Source organism: Moschus berezovskii, chromosome 10, assembly GCF_049115385.1.
Source record: "Moschus berezovskii isolate FMDL1 chromosome 10, NW_MosBer_1.0, whole genome shotgun sequence".
Lineage (NCBI taxonomy): Eukaryota > Metazoa > Chordata > Mammalia > Artiodactyla > Moschidae > Moschus > Moschus berezovskii.
In genome coordinates, this window is record NC_142469.1 from 96,318,467 (window position 1) to 96,333,914 (window position 15,448).

At 40.6% G+C, this 15,448-nt stretch overlaps 1 protein-coding gene and 1 long non-coding RNA gene across 15 annotated transcripts in view; one reads left to right on the forward strand and one right to left on the reverse strand.

The window, feature by feature from the left end:
* SYNE1 (spectrin repeat containing nuclear envelope protein 1) overlaps positions 1 to 15,448 on the reverse strand; it is a 491,794-nt gene that overhangs the window by 121,160 nt on the left and 355,186 nt on the right. For all 14 annotated transcript variants that reach the window (XM_055433423.2, XM_055433430.2, XM_055433426.2 and 11 more), the window contains 4 exons: positions 9,156 to 9,257; positions 4,690 to 4,809; positions 2,595 to 2,795; positions 395 to 568 (listed from right to left, as the gene is read on the reverse strand). In XM_055433423.2, coding sequence (XP_055289398.2) covers positions 395 to 568; positions 2,595 to 2,795; positions 4,690 to 4,809; positions 9,156 to 9,257 — 597 coding nt within the window. The remainder of the gene's footprint in view (positions 1 to 394; positions 569 to 2,594; positions 2,796 to 4,689; positions 4,810 to 9,155; positions 9,258 to 15,448) is intronic.
* Positions 1 to 15,448, forward strand: part of LOC148776363 (uncharacterized) — a 140,055-nt gene that overhangs the window by 112,675 nt on the left and 11,932 nt on the right. Inside the window, exon 3 of the long non-coding RNA XR_016038453.1 lies at positions 8,158 to 8,310. This is a non-coding gene — a long non-coding RNA (uncharacterized LOC148776363). The remainder of the gene's footprint in view (positions 1 to 8,157; positions 8,311 to 15,448) is intronic.

The window sequence follows — 15,448 nt, forward strand, 5'->3', positions numbered from 1 at the left end:
AAAAACTGACATAGACAGTTAAGAAATATGAATATACAGTATAGACAGTCTATTAAGAAGAAATTTCAAATCACTTGTTCTAAAATTATTTTTTTATTTAAAATTGGAAAAAAAATATTTTTAATCATGTGAAGTCTTGTTCAATAATTTATATCAAAGGCAAGTGTATCAAGACTGTAAATATCACCGAGCCCATTCTGGAATCAGTCTTCTTCTGACTGAACTTACAGAAAGGCACAGCTTTTACCTAAATGTAAACAGAAACAGGAGGGGCACACACATGTGATGCCCAGCCTGTGATGTCTCGGGTCACACGAGACAAATCGCAGGAATGAAGCCGTCTCGCCTGCCAGTTCTGCTGCGCAGCCGGAGCGTGCTGAGGGGAGAGTCTCACCTCGAGGATGTACTCCAGCTCCACACCCCTCTTGTGAGCCCCTTTGAGCACAGCGGAAGCCTGTGCCATCAGGTCTGTGTGGGACTGAGTTTCCCGTGGGACTGCAAAGCTGATGATCTTTCTGAAGAGGGTTTCGGTCAAGATCATGTGAGATTCCAGACCCTGAAAGTATTCCTGCAATTTTTCAGATAGAAAGGGGTCAGCAACTCATGTGTTTACTACCTGATGATAAAAACCGCTTCAAACCCGGAAGCTGCTGGAGCTCAGCCAATCCCTGGGCAACAGCGGTCCTCCCCTGCTGGCCTCCCCTCGGCCAGGAACCCACAGGCTTGTGCAGGGACAGGGGAGCTCTAGTCTCCTGACTGGCCTCTCCTGGCCCCTCACTCAAAGCACCTACACACTGCTGAGCTGCAGTTGCTCTGGTCCCCAAACAGAACCCATCATACATGAGTAGCTGCTGAAAAACTCATCCGCCCTCTCAGCTCCTCATCCCTGTACCACCTGAGTGGACGCTCGCTTCCGCCACCACACAGACCCGGCCTCCCTTGGCCCTGGGACACATCAGCGCCTAACCCCCACCTTCAGCCTCTGCTCACGCTCCACTTCCTGCGATGCCCACCCCGACAATGTCATGACTTTCCTTCCTCCAGGGTGGGACTGGAGCTCTGTTCTGTTGAATTCTCAGAGCATTTGTTGTACTTTATACTCAATCCCAAGCTTAACTGGACACACACTGATTGGTATCAATATATTTAGATTTCCCTCATAAAATGCCTACACACAGTAGAACTGTAGGCCTTGCACAGCCCTACAAATGCATTTCAAAATGTTACTTTCTATATGGAAATGTCCCCAGAGGATGTGTGCTAAGTTACTTCAGTTGGGTCCGACTCTTTGTGACCCTATGGACCGTAGCCCACCAGGCTCCTCTGTCCATCGGATTCTCCAGGCAACAATACTGGAATGGATCTCCATGCCCTCCTCCAGGGGATCCTCCCCAACCCAGAGATCAAACTCACATCTTTTATGTCTCCTGCATTGGCAGGCGGGTTCTTTACGAGTGCCACCTGGGAAGCTCCCCCAGAGGATAGAGAGGGCTATCCCATTTCCTGTTCCCAGCACCAAGGATGGAACTCCGACTGGGAATTGAAAACATCAGCTAACACTGAGTGTGTACTATGTGCTGGACACCATAAACACTCCAGTGACTAACTTGTTGAATCCTTATCACAGCCCTAAGAGGTATGTAGTTTTAATTTCCCATTTTACAGACTCTGAGCCACTCACGCAGAGCTCTCTCTCAGAAAATGGTCTGGTCAAGAGGAACTAGAACCATTATTTTTAACGGACAGTTATGATATCATACAATCTCCAAGTTGGAAGAGAACTGGGAGGTCACTTAGCCCAACATTCGCAGAAAGCTGATACTTGTTTCACAACTCCATCTCCCCCGACAGCCTTGGACGGACTTCTGGCCAGGAGGGCTATCCGTTTAATGGCAGCCTATCCTTTTAGAGTTCTTCATCTATTGAGCTTTATTTCTTTGTTATTTATACTCATTGATCCCAATTTCCCCTCTGGAATAACTCAGGATGATATTTTATTGCTATGGTCAAAGATTTGAGAAAAACCAGCTGTTGACTTTAAAGCAATGCTTTCAAAGCCAAATGATAAAGCTTTAATAAATCACAAGTTTTGGACAAAAACCTCTGGGAAAAATAGCAAGAAGTAAAGTTCTCTGTGTGCTGCCCCCCCACAATCCAAATCTACCTTTATAAGTCAAAAAAGAGCTACATAAAGGTAGAATGTTAACCATCTATAACCCAAGGGAATTTTAAAAAGTTTCCTTATGAGAAATTTGAAGTGGCAAAACCTTTATTTTTGTAATGTTACTAAAAATGCAATTTGTGTTTCTGAATTAAACTGGCATTCCATGGACAGAGGAGTCTGACAATCTATGGTCCATGGGGTCGCAAAGTGTTGGACAGGACAGCAGACATGCCCACTAAGCATCTTTTATGAAGGGAACAGGGTCTAACCTGAAATTGGTTATCGTACATACTGGTGGAACAATCTCAGGTCTACCAAGTTTGATTATGTAGTAAAAGCATTTGTCCCCAGGAGGAAACTCATGAGGACTATGGTAACCAGAAGAGCATGTATTTAAGGACATTTTCTGTTTTTTTTTTTTTTTAATAACCTTATGTTTATCAAGTAGTTGTTGGATTTCCTCTTTGGAAGACACGATAATTTTCTGATCTCCTGCCGTCTTCTCTCGTCCGGTTTCCAGTAGGTCGGCCAGATCCTGCAAGGCTCTTTCGTACTGACTCTTGAGGGCAAGATTCTGGTTCAGCCCGCTCCGCCGGGAGCCAATAGTCATCATGAGTTCATCATACATGTCCTAAGAAACAGATAAAACTCATGTTCAATTCAAACTCACACTATACGGGGTATGTCTGACACCTGTCCTCACAGAATGTAAATAATTCATGGAAGTTTAAAATGCTGAAAAGCTGTTCTTGCAGCTAAGAGGCATGTCATGGAGAATGCAGTTCTAATTTTTATCATGCTCTCAAATTTTCTAATTTTGAAGTAACTGAATAGAGTATCCTTAACATTGGGTCTGCTTCAGAAATAATCAGATCTGAGACTATTCCTTAAATAAAGAGCTACAGAAACAGCAGTTTCAAGTGAGCAGAGAGACTTTAAAACTTGAAAAAAGCAATGTATTCGGGTGGTTTTTTTTGCCAAATGTGGTGGAGTAAATAAATAACTAACTGGAAAGACATTTTAGCGGATGATGATACACCAAAAACAAAATTTATTTGAGCCATATGGACCTGATTAATGTATCATATTAAGGTTGAGTAGGCCAAAATGGCTCAATCTGGAAAAGTTCAACTTTAATGCCTATTTACAGCTATGACGCTTGACTCTTACACCTGACATTTGAGTGCTGTCGGAAAACTATCTCAAAGGACAGAGTGGGGGCCGTGGGCTCATCACATTATGAAATCTTAGATAATGGAATGAGACAGTTGAAATAAAAATGTTCTTTTAATGTAAGAGGTATTTTATTTTCTCAAAAGAATGTGTGACCTTATACTGGACTCAACAGTGCAGAAAAACTAATACATGCACATTTTTTCTTAATATAAATTATCTGTGTTATCAGATGCTACACTTCGTTGGCTTTACTATCTCATTATCTTCCTACCAATCTGATACCAGCTATCTGCCTAGGTGCCAGATTTAAAAACACCAATCCAAAGTGTTATTCTCTTCTCCTGGAAGATGCTGGGGAAGTCGGTTTGGAGAAAGCTGATCGCCGAAGAATTGATGCTTTTGAACTGTGGTGCTGGAGAAGACTCTTGAGAGTCCCTTGTACCGCAAGGAGATCCAACCAGTCCAATCTAAAGGAGATCAATCCTGGGTGTTCATTGGAAGGACTGATGCTAAAGTTGAAACTGCAATACTTTGGCCACCTCATGCGACGAGTTGACTCACTGGAAAAGACTCTGATGCTGGGAGGGTTTGGGGGCGGGAGGAGAAGGGGACGACAGAGAATGAGATGGCTGGATGGCATCACCGACTCTGTGGACATGAGTTTGAGTGAACTCCGGGAGTTGGTGATGGACAGGGAGGCCTGGCATGCTGTGATTCATGGGGTTGCGGAGAGTCGAACACGACTGAGCTGAACTGAGCTTAATTTTTTGTTGTTCTGGAATTGAAACAATGTCTTTTCCATTCAACCATGTATGAAATATAAACTATAATTTTGAACACTTGAGAAAATACACTTTCTAAAAGGTATCAGCTTAAGTATTTTTTCCTTAAAACCTTTTTTTGGCTACAGTACAATACAGGATTTTCTCTAATAAGATTGCCAATTAATAAATTTTCTGGAGTAGAAACCAATAGGCCACAAATAAATTATACCATAATGCTTAACCATCATCATAATAATAATACAAAAAAAATCTTAGAAACATAAGACTACAAGAAAAATACAAGAAAAGACCTAAATATTTGATACAAAGTTCTCCAACAAATAGCCCACACAGACTACCCTTCAGTAAATCTCAAAATGTGTCCATTTATTTTATTATACTAAATATTAATATGATAAATGTTTTAGAAAATGTTACAAGAGTTACCTGCAAAAAAATTAGGGCCTAAATGACATGAATTTTACAGAAAACCTGACAAAAATGGAGAAAATAATTTTTATTTTTTTCTTGACTTCCAATTAGGATGTACCATTGAAGCTGAATGCCATTAGTAGAAAACTGTACCTGGAGTTTGGAGAGTTCTTGCATGGAAGGCTGCTCAACCTGCAACTTGTCAGCACGCCTTTTTAACTCAATGATTTCCACATCTAATTCCTTTAGCCCATCTTCAGCCTGCTGTATTGCCTATGGAGGATTTATGACTGTCATTAAAACTCCCATAAACAATTTCCCATGCATAATATGATTATCGTGGCTTCTTGTTCCTCCCATCTCCACCTAAAACATTTTCCACGCAACATAAAAACGATATTCCTCTATTATCTAGAAAAGGGAAGAAGGCTCTTTATTATACTACAGATCAGATGTTTTAAAGGTAAAGAGGTTGGAAAAGCTTAACGTGGAGGGTTGGGAGAACAATGGCTTCCTTGAACAAATAAGGGAAATGGTGAATAGCAACCTGAAAAAGAAGCATGATTTTAAGACAAAGTTAGAAAAGGGCATTTGCCTAAGATGTTCTAGCAGATCACGTTCTGCTTTTCTGAAATGCAGTTTTGAGCATCTTTGGAGAGAGATTCAGTGAGGAAAGGGGAAAGTACATTACAGCATGGTCAGGGAGAGCTTACTCATTGTAAAGCAGAAGGACAAGCGATAAAGCATGAAGGTGACCGCTAGAGCTGAGCCTTGTCTTCCCAGAGTGAGGTCTACTGAAGCAGGACAAGACCTCAACCTGGCCTTCGAGGAGTTTCCAGTCTGCTTAGGAAGCTGGAGTAAAGAGAAGAAAATGAAACAAGGCTGAATACAGTTAGGTACTAAGCTTGCTTCCACTCCTCCCTGTGAGAGGTCTTGGGAGCAGGCAGTGAATTCTGGAACAGTCAGAGAAGGCTTTTGGAAGACAAGCAACCTCAGCTGCCTTTGAAGGAGGAAAAGAACACGGACTCCAGATGGCAGATAAAACACATGTGTCCTATTTTCTCTCTCCTGAGTCGCCAATATTCTGTTTGCTTGTTTTCTGGTGTGTTTTCCCCCCAGTAAATCTGCAAGGGCAAGGAAACAGGAAAGAAGATGATACCAACAAAAGTCTGCAAGCTGAAAATCAGAAGGATACACGGGAATTGACTCAGGAAATCTGACAAAGCTGAATTCTAAGCTGGCGGGGGTTCTTCATCACCAGTTTGAAGCAAAAGGAACCTCAGGAACTCTGGAAAATGCAGGATGAGTACTAACTATAATTTGAGGGTTGGTGGAAAGATGCTTGAAGAATACTCGGATTCTCAGACCCTCTTCCTCACTCCACATTGGATCTTTACAATTTCTGAAAAAGGTATTAGATTGCTCAAAAAGTTTGTTCATGTATTTCCATTAAAATGCACTTTTTGGCCAACCCAATAAGACAGTCTCTGCACTGAGCGGCACCAGACACTTGAGTCCTTGACTGCAAACAAGGGGATAAAGTGACCAAATGCCCAATGATTGCTGAATGTGGATCTCCTGAATCTCCTAGAGTGCTGAAGCCTTGTCTCTATTTTCCAGACAGAAGAAGATGGGTGGGAGAAAATGAAAAGATCTGAAAAAAAAACTGAGACAAGGGTTCTCCAACAAAGCGCCCACATAGATCATCCTTCAATAAATCTCAAAATCGTCAAGCCCCATCCATTCGTGAAGCTCCCATTCAGCTGATTACTCCCTCATCCTAAATGTGAAGAGACAGCATATCCATGTATCCTAGAAAAGCCTCTAACATGAAAGATAGAAACTAAAATAAGCAAACAAAAGCAACCTTGAGGGAAATAGATAATGAAGGAAAAACGAACAAACAAACAAAAACTTTAAAGTCTCCCAAAATATCTTCAACTCCCAAATCATTAATTTACCTAGAGAGATTACAGAAGACAATGTATCTATTTAAAAAAGAATAAGATACTACTACCACAGAACACATCATTTGGAGAACCAAAAAGAGCTCTAGGAAGGTTAAATGCATGAGAGTAGAAATCAAAGTCAATAGAAAAGTTTGGAGCTGAAACCGACAAAGTCTTCCGAAAGCAGAACAAAAAAAGCAAAGAGAGAAACATCCCTTGATAAGAAAGTTAGAAGACTGGACCAGAACATCCAACATCTGCCTAAAAGGAGTTTGAGAAAGGGAGACAGATAAAACAGAAGGATGCAAAATATTTCAATACTCTCATAAAATGCTCCAGAATGGAAGGATGAAGTCACCACATCAAAAGAGCCCCCTGAGTTCTCAGCCCAGAGGATAAAACAGACTCTCTCCAAGGCATGTCATCATGAAATTTCAGAACACTGAGACCTTTGGGAATCAGAACAATTTTACAGTCCTCAAGCCAACACTGGAAACTAGAAAACAATACAGGAGAAGCCTCAAAACTCTATAAAAAGAGTCCACCAAGAATTCTATAAAGAGCCAAGTTATCAATAGAATGTGAGTACAATACTAGAACACTTTGAGACATGGAAAATACTGAAAAATATATCTAGCACGCAGCCATTCTTAGTAAGGATGTACACTGATAAAACAAGGAAGCAAGACAATAGAGAAAGACGTGGTCTGGACTCAGGAAGACAAGACCCAACAGAAGGGAGAGGTGAAGGGGATTCTCAGAGCGATAGCAAAAGGGAGATCCCAGGAGACAGTTGTGCACCACGGTCATGACACAGGTCTGTTCTAGGTCAGAATGACATGACTCAGAATATGAACATATCCCCTTGCCTTCTACCACTGTTACTGCCTCAACCCAAGGAGGGTAGGAATGGAATTAGCACTTTTTACAGTTATAGAAAAATAATCCATTTATTCAATGAAATAACTGAGCAATTTTTTATCTTTGAAATTTACATTGGTTATGTTGGTCAATAGTACAAGTGTTACTTGTAATGATACCTATCCTAAATTTCACATTAGAAATTCAAAGCAAAGCATTCTTTGGGCTGCTCAAATTTTGTTTACAATCAGGTAACATAACAAGCCAGAAAATAAAAATTAAGGTCCTTTCAAGTAGGAGATATGACATGAAAGAATTATTTTTCAATTTGGGGAAAATGAGGGACCTCTTTAAAAAAAAAACAGGTGAAATTATGGTAAAGAAAGATACATATTCAGATATAATTTTGCAAATTATTTTAAAGGGTGAAAGAGAAAAAGAAAGATCTCCTTCTATAGAGAAATATTTGGGGTGATTTCTATGGTATGTATTTATGATAGTATGATCACAATCAACACTTTTACTAATTACTGACAGATATAACTGATGTAAATTCCAAAGATAAAAATATATTTCTTGATTATTTAATTGAACAAATGGTGATTTCTATTTCAGGGGATTTCTTAGGGTCTACCCATAGAACCATTAGCAGTCTGCTAAAATTAAGGTATGCAATTCTATTAAAACACATGCTTTCATAATGACTCGGCTTGTGAAATGGGATATTCTTTGTAGCATCCTTGCCATTTCTTCTCTCCTCCCTGTTTTCACTGCCACTATAATAGTTTGAATTCTTACTCCTTTTCCTCAGAGCAGTTATGGGAGGCCTCAGGATGGATACCCTGCTTTCTTACCCTGGAGTTGCCATGCCAACCACCTGGAAGCAGGAGGTGACACTGCCACTCATCCTCACCCTATAAACATCCCAAGTGACTTTCCGCTGACAGTGGTCTCTGAGGTGAATGTAAGTACTCAGAAATGAATACGAAGGTCTGTGAGAGTGAAACACTATGTCTTTCATTTATATTCAACCACATGCATTTTAAATGGTCATTTTCATGTATACTTTATGGCACAGTACCCGTTTATGATTTATAAATAAGTAAATATACATACATTGTGGTATGTGCCTATTGTTTTAACCAATGAAGCATGAAATCAATAAAGCTGACCACTCATTTGTGGAACAAGCTCCAATTCTCTGACATTTAATAGGCTGCACAGGTTGCCTCAAATTTTCTCGTCCCATCCTTTCTTCCCCTCAGTCACTTTGGTTCATTGTTAAGTCAGCCAAACAGGATTACTTGCTTTTCTCCCACAGTGTCCTGAATGATCTAACATTTATGCCTTTGTTCTTCCGCTCTTTGCTAGAATATCTTTCTTCCCAATCTCTGTGTGCCCAAACTTCGAAGTCCAGCTCGAATTTCCCTTTATAAAACTTCTCCCTGATCCTACTGCTGCTGGAGGCAATCCACCCATCTTCTAAACACCCACAGTGCTTCCTCTGTACCACTGCCAGGATGGTGTGGCTGCCTGTCAAATGTCACCGAGGTTCTCATCTAATCTCACACACCTTCAGGTCAGCACCTGTCACTGACACCTTTTTCTCTCCCACATTTCCTGGTTACACAGAAGTAAGTGGCAGAGTCAGTGCAATCTGATGTAAACCTGGCACTTAAAAACAAAATAGATGACAAACAAAAAATGCGACAGCAAGTCATCATATTCCATAGGTTATATGGAAGTTCACAGTAAACCAGATATACTCATTGTGCTTGCTCTTATGGAAAAAGCAGCAGCTGTAAATACCTCTATTTGCTCTGCCACAGGTTGTTCAAACATTTTAGCCAGCTTCTGCAGAATGATGTATTTGTGGTCAGCCAGTGATGTAACTAGCACCTTCAGATCGTTCTAAGGAGGAAAGCAATAGGAAGACTTAGTATGAGTAATGGGAAACTTAAAATGGTTATAAATATAACACACATTCTCAGAAATAATATATAGCTGTAGGAATTGAATTGTTTCCAGAAGAAACAATATTATCTTATGGGAAGATAAAAGGAACTGGTAACAATTTATACAAGTGCTAAAACTGACTTTTGAAGAATTTATTATACAAAGCATTTCCAACTCAACACAGATGAAGGAGACAAAGTTTACAAATAAAAAGCGGTACTGGCCACTTTAATCTTCTTGCTATTTCTGTAATAAATGAGCACATTTAAACAGAAATATGGCAGCAGAAGCATTGCACTAAGGACTTCTACATGTAGATGTTTTCTTGTTTTGGGGAAAAATATTATTCTTAAGAATAATTATGATCCCTTTTTTTCCTTTTTCCTCTCCTTCCCTCTCTGCCCTCACTTCCTTCTTCCTCCTATTTTCAAAGAATCTGCACAAGCCTACAAAAAGCCATCCAAAAGTTTAGAAAATATGCATTATTCACAGTGGCCAAAGATATATGAAAAGACAAAAAAAAAAGCTCTTAGCTAAGCCTATTCATAAACATTACTCATTTAAATGTCCAAATATGCTTATACTGCAAGGAGATCCAACCAGTCCATTCTAAAGGAGATCAATCCTGGATGTTCATTGGAGGGACTGATGCTAAAGCTGAAACTGCAATACTTTGGCCACCTCATGCGACGAGTTGACTCACTGGAAAAGACTCTGATGCTGGGAAAGGTTGGGGGCGGGAGGAGAAGGGGACGACGGAGAATGAGATGGCTGGATGGCATCACCGACTCTGTGGACATGAGTTTGAGTGAACTCCAGGAGTTGGTGATGGACAGGGAGGCTTGGCGTGCTGTGATTCATGGGGTCGCGGAGAGTCGGACACGACTGAGCGACTGAACTGAACTGAACTGAGTTAACTTTGTACAGAAAGGAGGTAACTATCAGAATTTTGACACTCAGTTCTAAAAGGAATAGTAAACTGGAACAAAATATGAATTATAAATTTTTACATGTTTCTCCTGAAATATCAAGAAATATACTCTATTTTTTTATTAGTTAAAAATGTCTCTGATGGTCTGGTTGCTCATCATTGTGTGAAGTTCAGCTCATCACACTCTCTTCACTGGGAACTGATCGCACGTGCATATGTCACCAAGATGCAACAATTCTGTCTCAGGAGAATGATAATCACACCAAGGAAGAAAGTCTTTAAGGATTCGTGGAAGCATTATAATACAAAACACAAGGCTAAAGCAAATTAGCAGGTGAATTATGCAGTTTAAAAAAAAGAAAGAAAAAAAGAAAAGTAAAGAAACAGCACTGAACATGAGATTTAGAGAAAAGCTATACTATTCTAAGAGACAGTAATTATCCCAAAGTGAAAGTCGCTCAGTGTCTGACTCTTCACGACCCCAGGGACTATACAGTCCATGGAATTCTCCAGGCCAGAATACTGGAGTGGGTAGCCTTTCCCTTCTCCAGGGGATCTTCCCAACCCAGGGATGGAACCCAGGTTTCCCGCATTGCAGGCAGATTCTTTACCAGCTGAGTCACAAGTGAAACCCATGAATACTGGAGTGGTTAGCCTATCCCTTCTCCAAAGGATCTTCCTGACCCAGGAATTGAACAGGAGTCTCATGCATTGAAGGCAGATGAGCTATCAAGGAAGCCCAAACCAACACTCAAACCTATCTGCAAGCCCAGCTGCGGACTAAAGGAGAAACTGTAAGAAGAGCACTGAAGAAACGCTGCCAGAGGCAAGGGTCCCGCTGGAGTTATGACAATGCCTGTGTCATTCAGCTGTGTGGAGGGCCAGGTCACGCGGCCATTAGCACCATGACCCAGTTATCTGTTTACACGCACAAGAAGAGATGTTCTCATTCACTTGAACAGATTCAAAGGAAATCAAGTTCCTGTTATCTACATGCATTTAGAAAAACACTAGTTCAGTTACTCTAAATGAGTTAAGAAATGAAGAGGGTGTGTGTATTATCTGTAGATCAATTTTACATTTTTAAAAGCATATTTTTTTTTTTATTTTTGAACGTAGGAAAATAACATCAGGGCTTTAATCCTCTTAAATAAAACATAACATTTAAAATATACCAAGCACGCAGTCCTCAGGTTTCTCTAGGAAAGTCCATCTTACTAGGGGAAACACTTTTAGGTCACTGGTCACTAGCTCGGTATAGACTTAAACATTTCCAGACGTGAACACAAAAGGACGACGGTAGCTGATTCCATCACCTTCGGGAACGGGCAAAGTAGAGGTGTGACTGTTCTTGGCAGGCAGGGACTTACTGATTATAAAGTAACTCAAATCCCATCTGTCACCAAGGGCATCATAACCTTCCTCAGCAATCCCTCCACTGCCTGAGTGAAAGCCAAGCATCCCAGGAGCTCGCAGGCTACAGTGAGACGCACGGGACGCAGAGCAGCCGGCATGGCCAGCCAGCAGATGGGATTCCCGAAGGCCTTTTATTTACTTCAAACACTCTGACGTCGCCAGAGCCTGAGCAGACACAGTGTTTTCCCTGATACCCCAGAGTCCAGTAGTGTCCCATCAGCCTGTTCTGTAAGCACGTGGAACATGTGTTAAAAATCAACGGACAGATAAGACTCCTGTATTCCAGTTCGGTAATGCAGCTGTGCAACTGGCTGGCTTTTCTGCGGGGCCGCCGGTTACCAAAGCCTTGCAGCAAGGTTTAGGAAAAGGTCAAGAGTATTCATAGATGAGAAAAGATGAACCCGCCCTGGAAATCAGCGACTGATTGTGACGTAGCGCTGAAACCCGCGGGCCGCTAGGCCTCCTCCAGGTAATAGAGAAGATAGTTCACATTTCCGGAAGCTGCAATAATTACTAGAAGAGATTAGGCAAGAAGACAGTAAAGCAGACAACAGGGCTGATTTAAAAGTTACTAATAAAAAACTTTATTTTATCTTATTTATTTATTTTTTGGCCATGCTATGCGGTATGTGGGATGCCTAAACCCATGCCTGCTACATTGGGAGCCTGGAGTCTTGTTCACTGGACCACCAAGGAAGTATCTAAATAAAAGACTTTAAGAGAAGGAAATGGCAACCCACTCCAGTATTCTTGCCTGGGGAATGCTATAGACAAAGGAGCCTGGAGGGCTACAGTTGATGGGGTCGCAAAGAGTCAGACATGAATTAGTGACTAATCAACAACAAACTGTCTGGATAGAACAGTTTGATCATAAGCATATTCTATTTAAAATTTGAAAAATACTTTGTGTTATAATACAAAATAATTATTTACAAAAATAAAAGACTTAAGAGGTGCTTATAGCCACATGGATGTTCATATTTTATTAAAAATAAAAATCCAAAGGCTTTAACCATTTCTTAATACCACACTCGTGGTGTATGTTCAGTTGCTCAGTCATGTTCGACTCTTTGTGGCCCCATGGGCTATAGCCTGAAAGTCTCCTCTTTCCATGGAATTTTCCAGACAAGAATACTGGAATGGGTTGCCATTTCCTATGCCAAGGGATCTTCCTGACCCAGGGATCAAACCTGGTCTCCTGCATTTCCTGCATTGGTAGGGGGATTCTTTACCACCGAGCCACCTGGGATGCCCTACAATTGTGATACAGTAGGCAATTAAGGTATCTATATACTACACATATAATAGACATCACAATTGTTTTCTTACAGTTACTGGAATTACTTGGAGAGCATGAAAAGGCAGGCTTCTAGCTGTTTAAGAAACAGGACCAAAGAAAGTCTCGAATTTTAAAATCATTTGTGCTGCCCTGATCGTTTAATAAGAAATTCTTTCATTTTTTACCTTTTTAAATAACTTGAAATATTCAATTATAAGAGTGTCCATAAAATATATTTTGGTTTAAGTCTATGAAAAAGCTTTTAAAATACAGAAGAGGTGATAAATAACTTGTGATTATGTGTAGATAACATATATCTACATAACACCTACCCACTCTTCCAGATTGTCTGTTGGGTATAGGGTAATATTAGCAGTCTTGGAAAAGCTAATGCTCAGAAGTTAACTGGAAAATCAAGGCTACAGTTCCAATAAGCACGAAACGGTGATGGTGCATCAGGTGCTCAGTGCAAAGGAAAATAAAATGACTTGTGACTGGTCTTTTGGCTTCCCATGTGGCTCAGTGGTAAAAAATCTGCCTGCCAATTAAGGGGACGTGGGCTTGATCTTCAAACAGGGAAGATCCTCTGGAGAAGGAAACAGCAACCCACTCCATTGTTCTTGCCTGGAAAATTCCATGACTGAGGAGCTATAGTCCACAGGGTCTCAGAGTTAGACATGACTTAGCAGCTAAGCACGCATGCACAACTTGACTTTTAATTATATTAACATTGGAAGTCTTTCTCCCAATTAAATTCGAGCACAAACATTTTGAAAGGTCAGTGTTTGTTTGTGAGCTGGCCACCAACAAGTAGAAACTTGTTGGCAGAAGAAAAATAGAGAACATGATTGAAACAGAATTTCAAGATGACTTGTTCTTCTCTTGGTCCTCTACCCAAAATAAGTTCCAGAGTATTCACACTTAGTTCATCTTTTACTCTGTCTGTGATTAGCAGGAACTATCTAAAAGTACCAAAGACACAGTGAACGCAATTTGAAAAAGGGAAACAGGGGCCCTAGGGATATACCCATTTGCACTTTTAAGCCACCTCAGTCATGGTCAATAGACTAGAAAGCTGTTAAAACTCAGTGCGTTCTTTTATGCAAGAGGAATTTTAGAGTAATGAAACAAGTTTCTGTAAGTTGCATACAAGTTTCGCTGATTTCAGACATACACTGTGTACACGTACATGCAATCAGATCTTGCATTCAAGACAAAGTACTCAAATAATCAATGCCAGGTTTTCAGATTGCAAGGGAAATGTTCCTTCCTCTCTGTGTACTATATAACACAAGGAATACAAATGCAATGATCCAACGTAGGTCATTTTTCAAAGCCACAGATTTGAGACTATTCACCTGAGTATCTTCATTCTACCTGATAGGGTTGCCCCAGCAGTGGTCCTGCCAGCAACCCAGTCCTGCCCAATGGTCAAGAGCAAGGCTCCCACATGTCCTCACTGCTGGCCAGTGCCCACCCCCCCAACCCCTGCAGATGCTCATGTCAGAGTCACCGGAGTTCCTCAGTTGCCCCCTTTCCCATGTTCCCTAGATCCAACCATCAACAAGTGCTCCCCTACTGATTCTGCCTTCCAAATATACCTTGACTAGGTTTTCTTTTCTCTATCTCCCTTGCCATCACCCTAACAATATAAAATACACAAATAATCTTTGAGTCAAATCCTGGCTTTAGTTCTCCATGGTTAGATAAACTTGGAGAAATATTTAACTTTTTCATTGGTTTCAGATCCTATATCTAGTATCATTAACAGCAACATAGTAATAAAACATGCTGAGTGTTTACTATGTTTCAGATACTTTGCAAAGTATTTGACACATTTTAACTCATTTTATCCACACAAAGCCCTAAAAGGCAGTTAATATGGGCATGATTTAATAGTTGAGGACACTTAAGTCAGAGAAGGAGCTCAGGTTATACTGCAGCAGGTGATAAACTATCATTCTATTATTATGTCAATAATACACATGAAATTTTTTTTGTGAATAGAATAACGATACATCAGTTCAGCTCAGTTCAGTCGCTCAGTCATGTCCGACTCTTTGTGACCCCATGAATCGCAGCACGCCAGGCCTCCCTGTCCATCACCAACTCCCGGAGTTCACTCAGACTCATGTCCATCGAATTGGTGATGCCATCCAACCATCTCATTCTCTGTCGTCCCCTTCTCCTCCTGCCCCCAATCCTGCCCAGCATCAGAGTCTTTTCCAGTGATGCCTACAAATGTTTACAGATTTAAGAAGGCAAACTGCAGGCAGGCAGGGATAATCTGTCCCTCTAGATGAATATCTAGAAAATTCCAGTTCCTGGCTAATGGTACATTTACTTGACATTTTATAGTACTTTTTTCCTGAAAAATCAAAATTTAACATCGATTGCTTGGCTCTAATTACATGTATTACATAAATCTATTTTATAAATTTTCTATGTTTGCTACAAATAAAGTTCAATTAAGCCTTGAGTATTCCTCAAAGATGCTTTTTATTAGAAATGAAAACAAAC